Source organism: Nyctibius grandis, chromosome 11, assembly GCF_013368605.1.
Source record: "Nyctibius grandis isolate bNycGra1 chromosome 11, bNycGra1.pri, whole genome shotgun sequence".
Lineage (NCBI taxonomy): Eukaryota > Metazoa > Chordata > Aves > Nyctibiiformes > Nyctibiidae > Nyctibius > Nyctibius grandis.
The window spans coordinates 19,206,455-19,221,374 of NC_090668.1; the positions used below are offsets into that span (position 1 = coordinate 19,206,455).

Sequence of the window (14,920 nt, forward strand, 5' to 3'; positions counted from 1 at the left end):
AACTGACTTCTTTTCTATGTCCCTCTGCGCATTTCTCTGTCAAGTGAAAGGTAAACCTAAATCTTAAAATCTGTACTCTCTTTTTCTTTTTACTCATTTTTTTCCTTTAACCTTATCTGGAAAATGCACTGGTGAAGCCTCAAGTTATTTACACCAGTCTATACTAGCTGATATTTTTATGACTCATTTTTTGAACTACACCTTGAAATGCGGAGGTCTCCTCTTCCCACCGCAGCCGGGCTGGCCAGCGGTGCAGGGTACGGCCAAAGGGATGTGTGCACTGTGCAAAACCCAGTCCTCCTGGTTTGCATGCAGAGACTTGACAATGTGAAAGAACAAAAGTCATTTGAACCGAAATTGCCTGTTTGCTTTTTGTGTTTGGAGAAATACAGCGTGTGTAGTCCCACCAGAGGCATCTTGTGGCAGGAGCTGAATTTTGCCTTTGCACCTCAAAAGCTGGGAGTTACATGGGCTCAGGGAGTAACATAGAAAAAAGCCAGAACCTGCCAGAAGGAATTCACAATAAAGGGAGAGACTTTTTTTTCCTTGTGACTAAAACACCTGTCACAGCTGCAAGGACTCTGCTAATTACACAATAACTTTATTATATCCCGCTTGGAAGAACAAATGATACTTGAAGCTCCAAAAATGAGCAGCCTTCAGACTAGATTAATGCAGGCAGAATGACTGCATGGAGCAAGTGTTCACCCTGTCCTCCCAGAAGCTCCGGAGTGTAAAATGGCTTGAAGACTCCCCTCTTTTGTTGCTAGTGCTACATAATAAAGTAATAGTGCAATTAGAAGTAGATTACTGATGGGAGAGAGGCGTTTTCTATCCAATGTAGGTAAAAGACAGGCTTCTCTGAACAGGTTTGAAGCATCAGTGCAGCATCTCTGCTTGGTTTTGCTTGAGCTTCTGGTAACCCCTGGTAGCACCCAGACAGGAGAAAAGGAGCATCTCTAGTTGAGGGGGGTTTTTCTTCCCGTGTGAATATATAAGGGAGGTCCTCATGGAAGGTTGCAGTGCGGTACCCACATTGGCCAGCTCCTCAGGATCCTGTGTTTACACAGCGTGAACTGCAGCATGGATTAAAGGGTTTTACCTCATGATGGAGGTGTTTGTGATGTTGGCTGGCAGGTCAGACCCCAGGATGGGTGAGAATAGATGGAAGTGGGGAATAATGTATTAATGCCTGATGTCCCCTGAGGTTTTCAGCTTTGGCTGAAGTTATAAGATCTAAAAATAAAATAAAGCATAAGCCAAAAATTGGGGTACAGCTGAATATTGTGAAATAGCTCTGTGTGGGAAGCAGGCCTTGGCTCTCAGGTATGGATGTTCTTTCCCTCATCACTTTATTTTACCTATGGGAACAAGCCTGCCATTGGTTAGCGCAAGATTAGAGCAGTGATTCTCTTGGGAGCAGGCACTTGGATGTAAGGAGTCATGGCTGGGTCAGGAAGCTGAAGGAGCTGGAGCACGGTTGCTGGCTGGCCGTCTGCAGGAGGGAGATCGAAGTGGGGGCATTTGGGCATACTGGTGTTTTGGGGACCTGCTCCGTGGAGGTAGACAAGGATGCATCAGTGGGTGCTGTGGGACTTGAGGGAGGCACATAGACCTGCCCAGGAAGGCAGTGTTTGGCTGGGGTGCTGGTGGATGCTGAGATCCTTAGGGAGTAGGAAGGTCTCTTGTGTGCATTGACCATGGAGGTGGGTGCTGAGGGCTCCATGCTCACGGAACAGTGACTTCAGGACTTTGCACAGGGGCCAGTGCAGAGGGACCACTTCGAGCTCTCTATCAGGTCCCTCTCAGCCTGGCAGGGATCAATAACAGGTCCCATGAGCAAACAGTAGATGGGGAATTGGGAGTTAAGAAGTACTTGAGATGATGGGAGGTGAATTAGAGGAGACAAGGAGGAGGGAATCTTCTGGGTTTGTTGCAGCTCAGCCTAAAGTTTGTGGTGCTGACTTCTCCATATTTTGCTGGAGCCTCTCCTCTCTGCCATGCTTGTGTGCCTGTGGCCTTCAAGGGGTGCCAGCATGGCACAGGACTCCTCTCATGGGAAACTCCCTCTGTGTCTTTGCTCCAGTGAGAGCAAATAGTGAACACCAGAGAGGCTGTGGAGGGATGGGAAACTCCCATTACTCCCATCCTGGGGGGGTTGACTACTTTGCCTTATTCCTTGTCTGTCTGATGGTGTTGTGAGCTTTTCGTGGTCAGGAGGGTAAGGGAGAGATGTTGCCATTTGTGGTGGGGGTGGTGGGATGCTGCATGAGCTGAGCAAGATCTGTTCCAGTATGTCACGTGTCCCTACAGGTATCAGCCTGACTGAAAGTCTCCATGTGTGTGCCTGAGTGAAACTGGAGTGAGGGAGACAAGATGGGTGACACGTTGGGCAAGAGAAATGGTGTGAATATGGGTTTGGGGTGAAATAGATCTTCTTAGAGGGTGATGTTTCTCCAGTCTAAGCTCACTTATGTATTCTGACAAGCTCATGGTGCCAGGGTGTACAGGCACCACAGTGACTGATCTATCTTGTGACAGCCCTAGGAGAGGACTTTGTGTAGCACTCACCTCTGCTGTGGTGTCACCTATAGCTACTCTAACCACTGCAGGATTGTCAGCCTGGTACCCCAAAACCAGGAAAGAAAACTTGAGGCGTCCATACAAGATGCCTGGGGATGGGCCAACTGCCAGGGGTGTTAGGACAAGCATCTTGTCCGGGGGCTGGTGGTGATCCACTGCCAACCCACAGTGATCCGTACCCACATGGTCAGCAGGGCTCGCGGGTCCCTTTTCCCCTATTGTGCCTGATGGATGTGCATGGTGTTTGCAGGTCCCGTGGCAGTGATCAGCGGAGAGGAGGATTCAGCCAGTCCCCTCCACCACATCAACCACGGCATCACGACACCCTCGTCCCTGGACGCTGGCCCGGACACAGTGGTGATCGGCATGACCCGCATTCCCGTCATCGAGAACCCCCAGTACTTCCGACAAGGTCACAACTGCCACAAGCCAGACACGTGTGAGTGCCCGATCTGTCCGGAGCCCCCTGCAAGGACCAGGGGATGGGCTGCGGGGACGGGGGGGAAAAAGGGTGAGGAGGGAAGAGGTTAAGAGGATGAGGAAGAAGAGAAGGAGGTTTTTGAGGAGAGTGGGTCTTGGTATGGTCCAGAAACCAAAGTGAATCTCAGGTCTCAGAAATCACAACATACATGTAGGTGCTTTCAGAGAAGACTTTCCACCCTCACCTTCACCTCCCTTCACCCTCCCTCTGCCACCCACCAGTCACCTTCCCCCCTTTGCCTGAAAGTGCTATTTGAAGCATGTCTCTGCCTTGTTGGCTCTGAGTGTAAGGTCCCAGGCGTGAGCTGGGAGCACGGGAATAGATGTGATCCCTGCCTGGCTGGGGAAAGGACCTGCCTCCCCTTCCTCCTCCAGCAGTTTCCCAGCCATGGGGCTCCCTGCTGGGCCAGGGAGAAGCTCAGGACATGTGGCCATAGATGGGGCAGATGTGTGGAGATAAAGAACAGGAGGCTTCGGTGCTGGATGTCTTATTTTCATGGGCTTCTGTAAAGCTTTTGCATCTTCCCTGTATAAATCTGGGTTATGAACCGGGCTCATTAGACTAGCAGGTGGTGATCAAGAGGTCTGTTTTCTGTTCCTAAATTCTGAGCATAAAAGAAAAGCACTGGGTAAAAGGATGCTTTTCTGGGAGTCCTGGCACTGCTTCCCATGTGAGCGGTGAGATGCAGCTTCCCCGACACACAGCTCGCAGCCAGTAGTTGAGTTCTCCCAGCTCTGAGACGCAAGCTGAGCAATGCAGGAGGTTTGGATAACGTTCCTCTCCTAACCTTTTGGTGGGTCTTGGTGCCAGGTAGAACTGGAAAAAAAAAAAAAGCTTCTAAAAGAAAGGGGGGAAAAAAACCCCTGTTTGTGCTGTCTGTGTGGCCAGCCAGAAGCAGGGAGTGCTGCGCTGGAGTCGCCCCTGCCCTCCGCTTGGCTGCTGCTGGTTCATGAGTGCAGGAGACGTAACTCAGCCCCTGGAAACAGGGAGGAGGCTGATCCTGGGGACACTCATTCAACATTAAGTGCTCAGCAGGAGCGTGCTGCTCCCCGGCCACCGCTCCTCACATCAGGGGAAGGAGGTGTCCCCGGGGCAGCCCTTTCGGGCACTGCCTGAGCTGTTATCACTGTGCTTCGCTTGCCGGAGCGATGGGGCGTACCCAATGAACGCCGCCCAGCTTTCCTTTGATTTTCATTTTAATGTGCTAAATTTGGTGTGTTTATAGAGAGGGGAGGAGGAGGGCGGTGATGAGGCAGGAGCGGAGAAGCTGAATGTAGCGTGGTTTGTCTGTGCCGTTAATTATATATTTTACATTTCTTATAGCACCTCATCTCAAACTGATTTACAAACTCTGATGGCTTGGGAGGGGGGGCTCCCCCGTGTTATTTTTTTCCTTCTCCTCCTGTGCTCTCTCGAATCTCTTTAATCTATGCACCATTCCCATACACGGGTGCTGTTGCAGCTGTACAGTAGCAGAGCTTAAACCTTGAAGGACTGAGTTGTGCTCTGAGCGTTTGCCCTGTGGGGCTTGTCAGAGCTGGGCGGGTTGTGGGGGGAAGTCGCTCGCAGCAGGATTTGGCCTCAGAGTTTCATGGGGACTATTTGATTAGGATCTGAAAAGTTCACAGAGATGCTTGGGATGGCATCTGGAGCTGCTTCTCCTGTGGAAGGTGCCACAGGGGAGAAATACAGCACTAGTGACAACTGCCACACTTGGAAATCCACGGCAAATCGCCACCTCCGAGTGCTCCAGGTATCCCAGGGCTGCAAGGCAGAGGGTCTGAAACCAAACCCCCCACACAGGCGAGTCCCTTTCGGTGCTAACAAGAGGCAAACCACGGCTGGATGCTGACAGGCTAAAAGCCCTCATATTTTTTCGATTTACTTATCATTCACGGGGCAAAACCCAGGCTTCAGGACCTCAGGCAGGGTTGGATTTGGTGTGTGTCTTGTATTTTAGTCCCCAGGACTTTACTTGGACAAAACTTGTGACTTCACTGGTGGCTTTGCTTGAGGCTGGAAAGTTTCATAATTCACCTTTTAAATTAACCATGCTTGGGAGACCTTTCACTGTAAGGGGTTTGTTTGATCTGATGTGCTCTGCTCAACTTAAACCTGAGCTGGAGAATATTTGTTGCTCCCATTCTCCCAGTGGTTTTCATGCTAGAGGGTTTTTCTTTCCACCTGTGCAGGGCTTGGACACAAACGCTTCTTCATGTGCTGTCACTTGTAGAGAGAACTTCTCTGGGCTGGGGAGTGCCTCGATACCCAGCTGAGGCTGTACTCATGCGAGCTGTCACCTCCCTCCTGCCACCCACCTCCCACAGAGCTGCTGTCCAGCTGTGAGCAAAGGTGCTCCATGGCACCCAGCATCTCACCTTTGTACTGAGGTGTTGCTAGAGCAACATCTTCAGCAAGCAATTTCTCTCTCCATTGTGAAGCTTTCTTCCTTCCTTCCTCCTGCAAGCATCCCTGTGCTCTTGGATGTTGTCTGGGTTGAGGACACGCCGATACCCATTACCGTGCTGCAATGAGGAGAGCGAACTCTATATGCTTAATGCAGTATTAATAGTACATTGATGTGATATAGATTTCTGTCACCCTCTATACTAGCAAACATCGCTTATCACACAGGGATGACGGATGTTTATTCCCAGCCACTTAGCTCTGCATAATGGAATTGCAGCTGAAATATGGAGAGCAGCTCCCTGCTCGCAGAGCTGCAGCCCCTCTCGCTCCCGCTGCGCAGTGCTGTCCTGTGGGCTCTTCTCATTAACGTGTCCTCAAGGAGATGGAGACCTGTTCCTCACTGGGCATGTGCTGTCCTCGCATCGCTGGGATGAAGGGTGCAGGAGCCAGCTCTCACCTATGACTTCCTGGGATTTTTGCAGTTGTCTCTTGCCCACTTTATGCTACTACCTGATTCAGAGGAGCAGGAGGGACAAGCTTGGCTCAGGGTCCTCTTTCCCTTCCTGACTGAGGGCTTCTCAAAGAGCCATGGAGGAAACTACAGTACCCTGTTTTCTCATGATGAAGCACTGAGTCTTTGAGAAGATGCTCCCACCATCTTTACACTGTTACTCCATGGCATGCTGGGCAGCATGCCATGGGCGCTGGCAACCAACCCTTGTTTCAGCCATCCTCAGCCCTACCTGGAGTGTTAAGCAAAGGGCTTGGCAATGGGGACAGTCTAACCACAAATTGATCTCAGGATAAGCTAAAAGAGTGTTTTTCTCCTGATCTTTTGCACATGGAAGAGAAACGAAGCGGCATATCTGCTTGGCAGATGTCAGCAGGAGGAGTGACAGGTTATGATGAGTTTGCATCTCTATATTTGGAAATAAGCAGAAGAGAGGAGAAGAATGGCACTTGTGGCAAGCACTGTGGACAGAATAAGTGATGAGGAGATAGGGTGTAGGACCACATGGCTTCAACCTACAGTCAGGGGTTTTGGTAATACAAAACGTGATCCAGTCTACCCTCATTTGTATCCAGAAGATAGCTATTAGTCCGTCTGGGCAGGCTTGGCAGTAACAGCAACTTCTTCCCTGAGCTCCATCTCCCAATGTTCAGGATTTGAATTTGCAAAACTCAAATGTAATTATGAGTAGCTGGAGATTTCTGTGGTAAAAGACTAGTAATGTTTCAGATAAACATTTTGGAAGATTATTTTACTCTAATAGTAGTAACTGACTAGTAATTAATTATAAGCACAATGCACCAGATGCAGATTAGTTCTTGGATCTGATCTCGTCAAGCTTTATTCAAATGCCACAGCACATTTTGGAGTTCTGTTGCCTCATATTTCTTGTCCGACAAAATAGGTCTTCTTGAGAATGACACAAATCAGAGAAAAAAATCCAAACCTCGATGGAGAAAATGAATCTGGGGAGCAGATCCTTGTCTGCCTCCCAGCAGTGGGTGCTCGGCTCCCACCAGCGCTGTGAAGCTGGACTTTTGGGGCAAGTGGTTTGATTTTGGTGGAGGTTGTTGCCAGACACGACCGGAGCTGGCTGTGTTTCCCAGGACTGGCGCAGTCTGGGGACTGGGATGCATTCTCCGCATGGGTGGAGCAGCCGTCCTTCTGTAATAGTCCTAATGAGGTTTTTTCAACCTCATTTATTACAGGCTGCCCTGACATAATTACATATTTGAAGTTAGTAATTACATGTATTCATGCTAATTAAGTAATTAGATATAATTACACTAACTGTAAATACATGGTAATCGGCTAAAAAGAAGTACTTCAGAAAAAAAACAAGGCAAATCACACAATAAAAGCGCCATCAGCACTCTTTCACTCAGTACCCTGTCTTTATCTTGTATTGCAGTTCAGTTTAAAAGGAACACTGTGGTCATTTCAAAAATCGTATTTTTTAAACAAATAGTTTTCCTTACCTCTGCTTCTGATAGGTCTTGAAAACAAAAATGGGGAAGGATTATTTACCCTTGCCACTGTACGTTATTTTTTGTTGGCCTAGTGTGTTTTGTTCATCCTGGGCACGGGAAGCTAAAAAGTATGCAGCATTTCTATTTCTGGTCAGCTCATGTTCCCATTTTTACCAAAACAACAATAACATAAAATAAATGCCATAAATGCTTTGCAGTTTTGGCTAAAAAAGAAAACTGAATCTGTTGGTAGTGGAAAAAAGAAACTTTTCCTTTTGTTTTTTGTTTTTTCCACTGAGGGATAAGAGGATTTGTCAAATATCATTTTCATACAATATAGAAGTTGAGCCCAGTGTGAAGTGACAGCAGCACTCTGCTGCCCAGTGCCCCAGCCTGGGGCCAAAGCTGTACAGGTCTTGATCTCTCCCACAGGTCTCTGCTGTTTCTCCAGCTTCTCCAAACTTCTCTTTTCCTCTTCTCTCCTCTAACAAGAAAACCTCAGACTCTTCTCCAGCAGGACCCAATGCCCATTACTTCTCCGAAGTAGGCATTTGTGGGTCGAGACTCTTCTGCTCTGGGGTGCCTCACTGTCTTATGATCTTGTCCTTCTCAGTCAACCCATGAGAGATACATTTAGAGGATTTAAAGAGGACCTATGAGTAGCTGTATACTCATTTCTGTGTGTTTTGCTACTCTATTCTGTTTCTCCTCATTCGTCCTAACAAAGCCCGGGTTTGTGGCTTGTGTCTGTGGAAAAGCCCTGACCTCAATGCTCAGCTGCTAGCAGGTGGAAGGCATTGGAGGTCCCTGCAATGACCTTCTGCCTCCAAATTTCCCTTCCTTCTGGTTTGCAGTTGCCTGTCACAGAAACTGCTCTGAGCTCCAAGTGCTGATGTGGACATCCTGCAAAAGATTCGGATGTTGAAGAAACCCCACAGGCTCTGGCTGGATGCTTCCAAAGCAGATGTTGCAGGTATCAGAAGAAAAGTATGAGCAACCAAAATTACTGCTTCTGTCCCCCACCAGAGCAGAACTGAACTTTCCTTGTACCCAGCATTGCCTTCTCGTCTCCTTGCCCAGGCTGCAACATCTGACTTACAGGAGAGATCCTATGGCCAGTGGGACTTGATCCAACCTGCTCAGCTCTTACCAGCCCTCTCAGATGTTTTTTTCTTACCTGTGGCTATTTTATGCTCTGTGTCTTTTCATCCAGCTCTGAAAGCGCAAGTGGAAGAAATATCCACATTTTCCAGAACTCAGAAGTCCAACCTGCATTTGCAGAGGCAAAATGCCCATCCCGCCTCTTGGACCTGTACTTTGAGTTGCAACCTCATGCTCAGTGAGTCAACCTTCAGACCTTCCTGCTGTGATGGTGCTACAGAAATGAGAGTTTTTCTTGGAAAGGCTGACAAAATCTGTTGCGTATACCTTGCCCCTCAGCCAGCTCTGCAGATGTTGTCTGTGTGGTTGTACCAAGAGAAAGAAAAGCAGTGTGGGAAACGTGGCTCTGCCTGGCCCCTGCCTGATTTAGAAGGAGCCACTGTAGCCAGTGGTGCAGCCCTGCCTTGCTCCAGATGTGATATGCACCCAACCTGGTTTGCACACAAGCTGATTACCTCCTGCAGCTGCTTGGGTTTTAGATCCTCTCTCTGTTACTTTAACATGTGTTTACTGAAGATATTTCTAGCAACACCTGAGATCAAAGAGGGCCAAGCAGGCTCTAGCCCTGGCATGGGAAAGTGACGCTGACAGCAGAGCTGTGCTGGGTGATGACACATTGGGCAGGGATGATCCTGGTGATGGGGATCTCCACGAGGAAGAGAAACCCTTAAATCAAGCAGAACATGGCTTTGGGCTGCTAATGTTGACCTGCCTCTAGAGAGGCTGCCCTGGTGTTGGAAATACTCCTGGATAACAGACATGAAGGAGTGGACAGGGAAGTATTTTCTCATATAAAACTCTGGCTGCATCTCTGGCCTAAAAGCACTTCCTTTGGACCATTTAATCCCGATGTCTGTGGGGCCAGCAAGCAGGATTGGCTCGCCTGAGGTGATTTCGGAAAGGGAGCCCATGATATGACAACTGTCAAGCACTTAACAAGCCAGAGGAGTGGAGGTCCAGAGCTGGTTTCCTCCAGGATTTGGAGCGGCTCTAGCACAGCAGGCTACTCTCACTGCCTGGCAGCCTCATCCCTGCATCAAATGGGTTGGACTGGACTGCCCAAGACATGCACCATCTCATGGAAGATGTGTACGTGCACTCCTGATACTCTGTCTTGCATTCAGCCCCCAGCTCATCTCATACAGGGGCTCACATCCTCTCACTGCTCTTGCAGCATCCCCCGCCCCCCCCATTATCCCTGTGTACGTGGGCATATGTTCTTCACCTGCTCAGCCATGCACCGTGGGATGGGCATGGTATAAAACACTTGCTGAATCAGCTCTTCTTCATTCCCCGTGGCTCAGCTTCCTGCATGGTGACACCTACGCACTGATCACCACCTCACAACTGATGCAGCCGAAGCACACATGGATTTCTGCTGAGTGCCCTCGCAGCTCTGCCTTTCCTCAGCAAAGCCAGGGATGCCACAATGCTCCTGACCAGGCAGTTCCCCTGTCAGGGATTGCCTGAAGCCTTCAAAGATGGTTCCATCTCCAGTTTCTAGTGGGTGTTCAGAGCTTGGCAGCACAGGTATGCTTTTCACCCGTGGTCTGGCATGAGTCAAGACTCTTGTAGCAGGGTGAGAGGAGTGGGATGAAATAGGGATAAAGCAGGTTTTCATTCCCTACATTATTGGCTGTGTGCCCAGGTGTTGGTGCTTCTCCCTATCCAATTGTGCTCGTAGGGCTCTTGACACCATGGTGCTCTTAAACCTGAAAGAAATGTCCATGCCAGAGAAAGGAGGGCTCTGTTCATCAGCCAACCCTCCTCAGGCCTCTGGCTTCATCCCTGCAAGACAAGAGGTAGCGACACACTGCCTGACCTGAGGCTATTGCAAACTTGGGCAGCGCTGGTGTCAGGGGTGACAAAAGGGATTCAAGAGTATTCTCCTAATGGCTCATTAACTGTGTGAATTTGGCTGTGGATCACTTTAAAAATAGCTGGTGTGTGTATGTGCGTGTGGGTAGAGTTGTGGTACTGATTTCTTTTGGCCATCAGTTAAACATTTGTCTTGCTTTTTAATGAGTTTACTGAGGCTTATAATGCTTGACTGTTGTGAAAGTATCTGGAGGCTGGGGTACCTCTGCGTTCCTGGGACAAGGGGCATGTGCCCGTGGTACCTGGCCATGGGGCATCCCTGAAGGCACCGGGAGCTCCCAGAGTTTGCAAGGACATTGTGTTGTGACTTTTTAGTCTAACTGGGCCAGTTTTCACGTTTAAAATCTATCTCTGAGAAGTATGTGGGGACTTATTGTGGTCAGACAGGAGCTGTCTCCCTGGTTAGAAGATTGCACACTCTCATTGTTTGTTCATTGTCTGGTTAAATTACAATTCCTAATTAAAAATAGACGCTATTGTTTAGGAGTCGGAGCAGTTTTGCGTGACCACACACACAGCAGGGACATTATTAGTAGTGCTGCCCTGTGAGACAAGAAGTACAGCCCAGGATCTAGCAGAGAAGCTGTACGTCAGTAGAGGTTAAAAAAATAAAAACCTTCCCTGAGCGCTGCTTTTGAGCTAGACAGCCCAAAATACCCCATTCAGTTCTGAAAGCTGGGGAAAGACCCACATAAAAAGATATTCTGCCTAAAGAGCTTCTCATGTCAAAGAGAGCTTTTGTTTCCCAGCCTAGTGTGGTGGCTGGCTCTGGGGAGATGGTGTGTGCAGGCAGTGATGGCTCGTGCTTCCCGGCGGCATGGGGCAGGCGGAGCAGCGCTGCTCCCTGTAGAGCAGAGCTCAATGGCTTCATATATAATAGAACAAAACCAGAATTTGTCATTCTTTGTTGCTGAACGTTTCCAGTCCGTCTCAGCATCCTTCTGGCTGTCTTGCTCTCGTCGGTCGTGGGTGCGGAACGGGAGTGAGTTCACTGCCAATGGGGGCGATGGGATGGAGGAGGGTGCTGCTGCGGATGGAAGCACCACTTCTGCTGGTGTGCTCCTGAAGCTGCTGTCTTGTGCTGTAGTTAAGCGTAAAGCACTACCCTTGTTGAACTCGGCGTGATTTACTGAACAGGCCCGGCTCAGAACTCGGCAAACCCATTTCCACGTGTAGCTGATGTAAGATTTGTATGCAAGTGTCTCGAGGTGAAAAGTACATTGAATTCACAGCATGTAAGGATTGCTCTCGATGCCTGGGCTTGTCTCCCATTAAGGCAGGGTTTATTGTATAATCCATTTTAGATTCCTGCATGCTCATTCCTAAACAGACTGCAAGTTACCTAATGCTGAACCCTGCTTGAATCTCTTTTTCGGGCCCCCTCTGCCTGCCCCTACCTGGATAGATCTGTTTAAGAGACAGGAACAAACTGAGACTTGGTGAAAGCGTGAAAATTTCTGTATGTACATCAACGATTGGGCTGTCCTGCTGTCTGCAGCTAAGCGTGGTCAATACTGGATGCAGTACTCAAACTAAGTGATGACTTACAGGTTCATGTAGACTCAGTTTTCGTGATGTTAGTTCCAAGTTCCCATTTGTTGCCAGTGTCGCAGCAGTATCTGCAGTTCTCTGTCACAGTTGTGGGTCTGCAAAAACATCACACCTTTCTTTCAGCCCTACTAACCTATTTTTCCTCAATGAATTGGAGCACTGAGTCTGAAGGTTACTATACCTACCTATTTTTATATATATATATATATATGTGTATATATATATCATATATACGTTTGATCTATTTGAAAATACTGTTTTATGATATTTCGACACCTGTTCTTATCTTGCTAATATATTTTAACAGGTTTTACATCATCCTTCCCTGTCCCACCACCATACCTCCTTTTTTTCCCTTTGCGAGGGAAAAGGGATCTGTTGTGGTTATTTTTTTTTTCCCTCTAAGCATCTCTTAAATTCAGGATGAGCAGTTTCTCTGGCTCCCATAAGCGTGACTAGGCGACAAAGCAGCTAAGTCTCCTAAGTATATATGGCAAATTTGCAATTAGAAGAAAACACTGGAACAAAATTACTTCAGCCCTTGTCTCCCTTCCCACCCCTCCACCTCCCTCTTGCAGGATTAAGCTAAACTGATCCTCAGATGAGCAAGATCTTTGGGAAAGCAAAGAAGCAAAGTAAAACCAAGGGAGGAGAAAGAGAAATCCTTCACACTCAACAGTAATAAGGAAATTACGGGTGTCCTACATTATGAACTGGATGAATTTTTAATGGTTAGAAATGCAGTTGATTTATAATGCATCCATCCTGGACTGCAGGGCCTGTCGCCAGCTAATAAATAAATGACAGGCCCTTTGTATTGAAAGTATCAGTCATTTTACATCTCTGCACTGTAATTGATATGGAGCATTGAGCAAGGGGAGATGGTGGCCATCAGGTATATACCAAAGCAAAGGACCTCATGCTTCAAGCCATACCCGAGGTCTTGATATACCAGAAAGTTGCAGCCCAATTTTCAAGTCATCTCTTAGATGGGCCACAGCTTCTGCTCTATCCCATTTCTCACAATGCAAAACCAAAAAGAAATAAGCAGTTTGGTAAAGGTGTCCATGATTTTGAAAGTTCATTGTAAGCCCAGCTTAGGGCCCTGTTTGATGTGTCTTATGCTCTAGGACAAGTTAGTTACCCCTCGACAGCAGGAGAAGCTTCACCTGAGGTGGCTGCCCAAAGCTTGCTTCCTACATATGGAAGGAGATAGGATGCTTTGGGTCTGCCCTGTGTTGGACACCTTGCTCAGGATGGGGGAGATTGTGCCATCTGTTCTCTCAATGATCCTGGCTATTGACGCAGGCAGGGTGAGGCCAGCTCAGAGTCAGAGATCAACATGAATTCATACGAATCCCACCACAAATGTTCACATTGAGGGCTGTGTTAAAAATAAATTCTGGGCAAATTCCAGAGACGGGGTGGGGTGGGACTGTCCTGTTCTCATGCCAGATCCCAGCAGAGCCCAAATGTCGGGGGAACCTTACTGAGAGCACAGCAGGCAGCTGAGTATTTGAGGAATGGGGTATATTTTATCCTTTTCTTAATGAGGAGAAGTAACCTGGCATCTTGCATCTCCACTATTTCCTGGAAAGAGGCATTTCTCCTTCCAGCCCATCAAGGGGCTGCCAAGTACCTTCATGTCCATTTTGTATATGAGGAGAGGCAGCTGGAAAGACATCAATTTGCTCAAGGTCACACCAGGTTGCTGACAGCTAGCAGTCTGGCCTGTGTTCAGCCCGCTGGACCGTGCTGCGTGTTTATGAGTTGCTACCTGAAGTCCTTTCACAGCCAGTCTTTTGGATTCAGGAGTGTAGATGGAAAAACAAGTTCTTGGAGCTGTCAGCTGTATGTTATGATCCCACAAAATGGCAATTCTGAGCTTTTGCTGCTCCTTCCATGATAGGTTAGATAAAATTCTCCCTTTCCACCTTCATGGGGGCTATGCTACAGTCTAACATGTTTCTGCTTTGTTCTCTCAACTAATTCTGAAGAGACTTTTCCTTGCCAACCTCCTACGAGCTCTGCTGACTTCATTCCACCTAGGCATTGCCTCCTGGCCCACTTGGTTAGAGTTGGAGTTGGTTGGAGCTCGAGTGCTGGGCTCAGAGGAAGAGCAGTTATTTTTTATCTTGGCTTTAGCTCCTGGCTGAAGGAGTTGAGTGGGGAGCCTGGGATACGAGCCTCGCTGCCCAAGGAAAGCGCTGCTCTTCGAGATGCAGACTTTCATCTTGACCTGGAGGAAGGAAGCGCTTATTGCCTTATTTATTACATTTCCCCATAGCAGTGTAAATACTATATCCGTGATAGATATGGATCTTCTTAATAATATAGAGATTTGAACTAAGTAATTGCAGTGCTTTTTTAATACAAAAGATCCTCAGCGTCAAGTAGTATTAATGATATATCTTGACATGGTCTCTGCAGAGGGCAATTGTAAACCACGGTTCCGTGAGAATTTGAGAAATTGGGGGGAAAAATCCTAATGTGCTGTTCATCCTCTCTGTTCCCTTTGGGACACTCCAGAAAGAGTATCCTGTCTGCTGATTTTTTCTCAGCTTTCCCTAGACCCTCCAAGGACGGGAAGGCTAAGTGAGTTTTGGGAAAACAAATCCCTTTTGTAGGCAGGCTGGGCTGGGCTGTCAGAGGAGGCAACTTTGGGAGGAAATGTAATACAAAGATCCTAGCAGCTCCCTGTGGCCACTAACAGTTCTCTGGACATTTCTGGAAGAGTAAAATGATTAGTTACAGTGAAATAGCTAAATTCGGGCAGAGGTAATGATATTCTATGTCTCTGCTGATGTGAGTCTTGTCTCTTCTCTGTAGCTTTAATTTGAAGCCCTCCTTTCTGCTTGCTCTCTGAAACCCTTGCGC

The 14,920-nt window shown here is 47.9% G+C and overlaps 1 protein-coding gene across 4 annotated transcripts in view; it reads left to right on the forward strand.

Annotated features, from left to right (window-relative positions):
- The window catches only part of NTRK3 (neurotrophic receptor tyrosine kinase 3), a 212,891-nt gene that overhangs the window by 112,950 nt on the left and 85,021 nt on the right, over positions 1–14,920 (forward strand). For all 4 annotated transcript variants that reach the window (XM_068409846.1, XM_068409847.1, XM_068409848.1 and 1 more), the window contains one exon: positions 2,834–3,022. In XM_068409846.1, the coding sequence (XP_068265947.1) occupies positions 2,834–3,022 (189 nt within the window). The remainder of the gene's footprint in view (positions 1–2,833; positions 3,023–14,920) is intronic.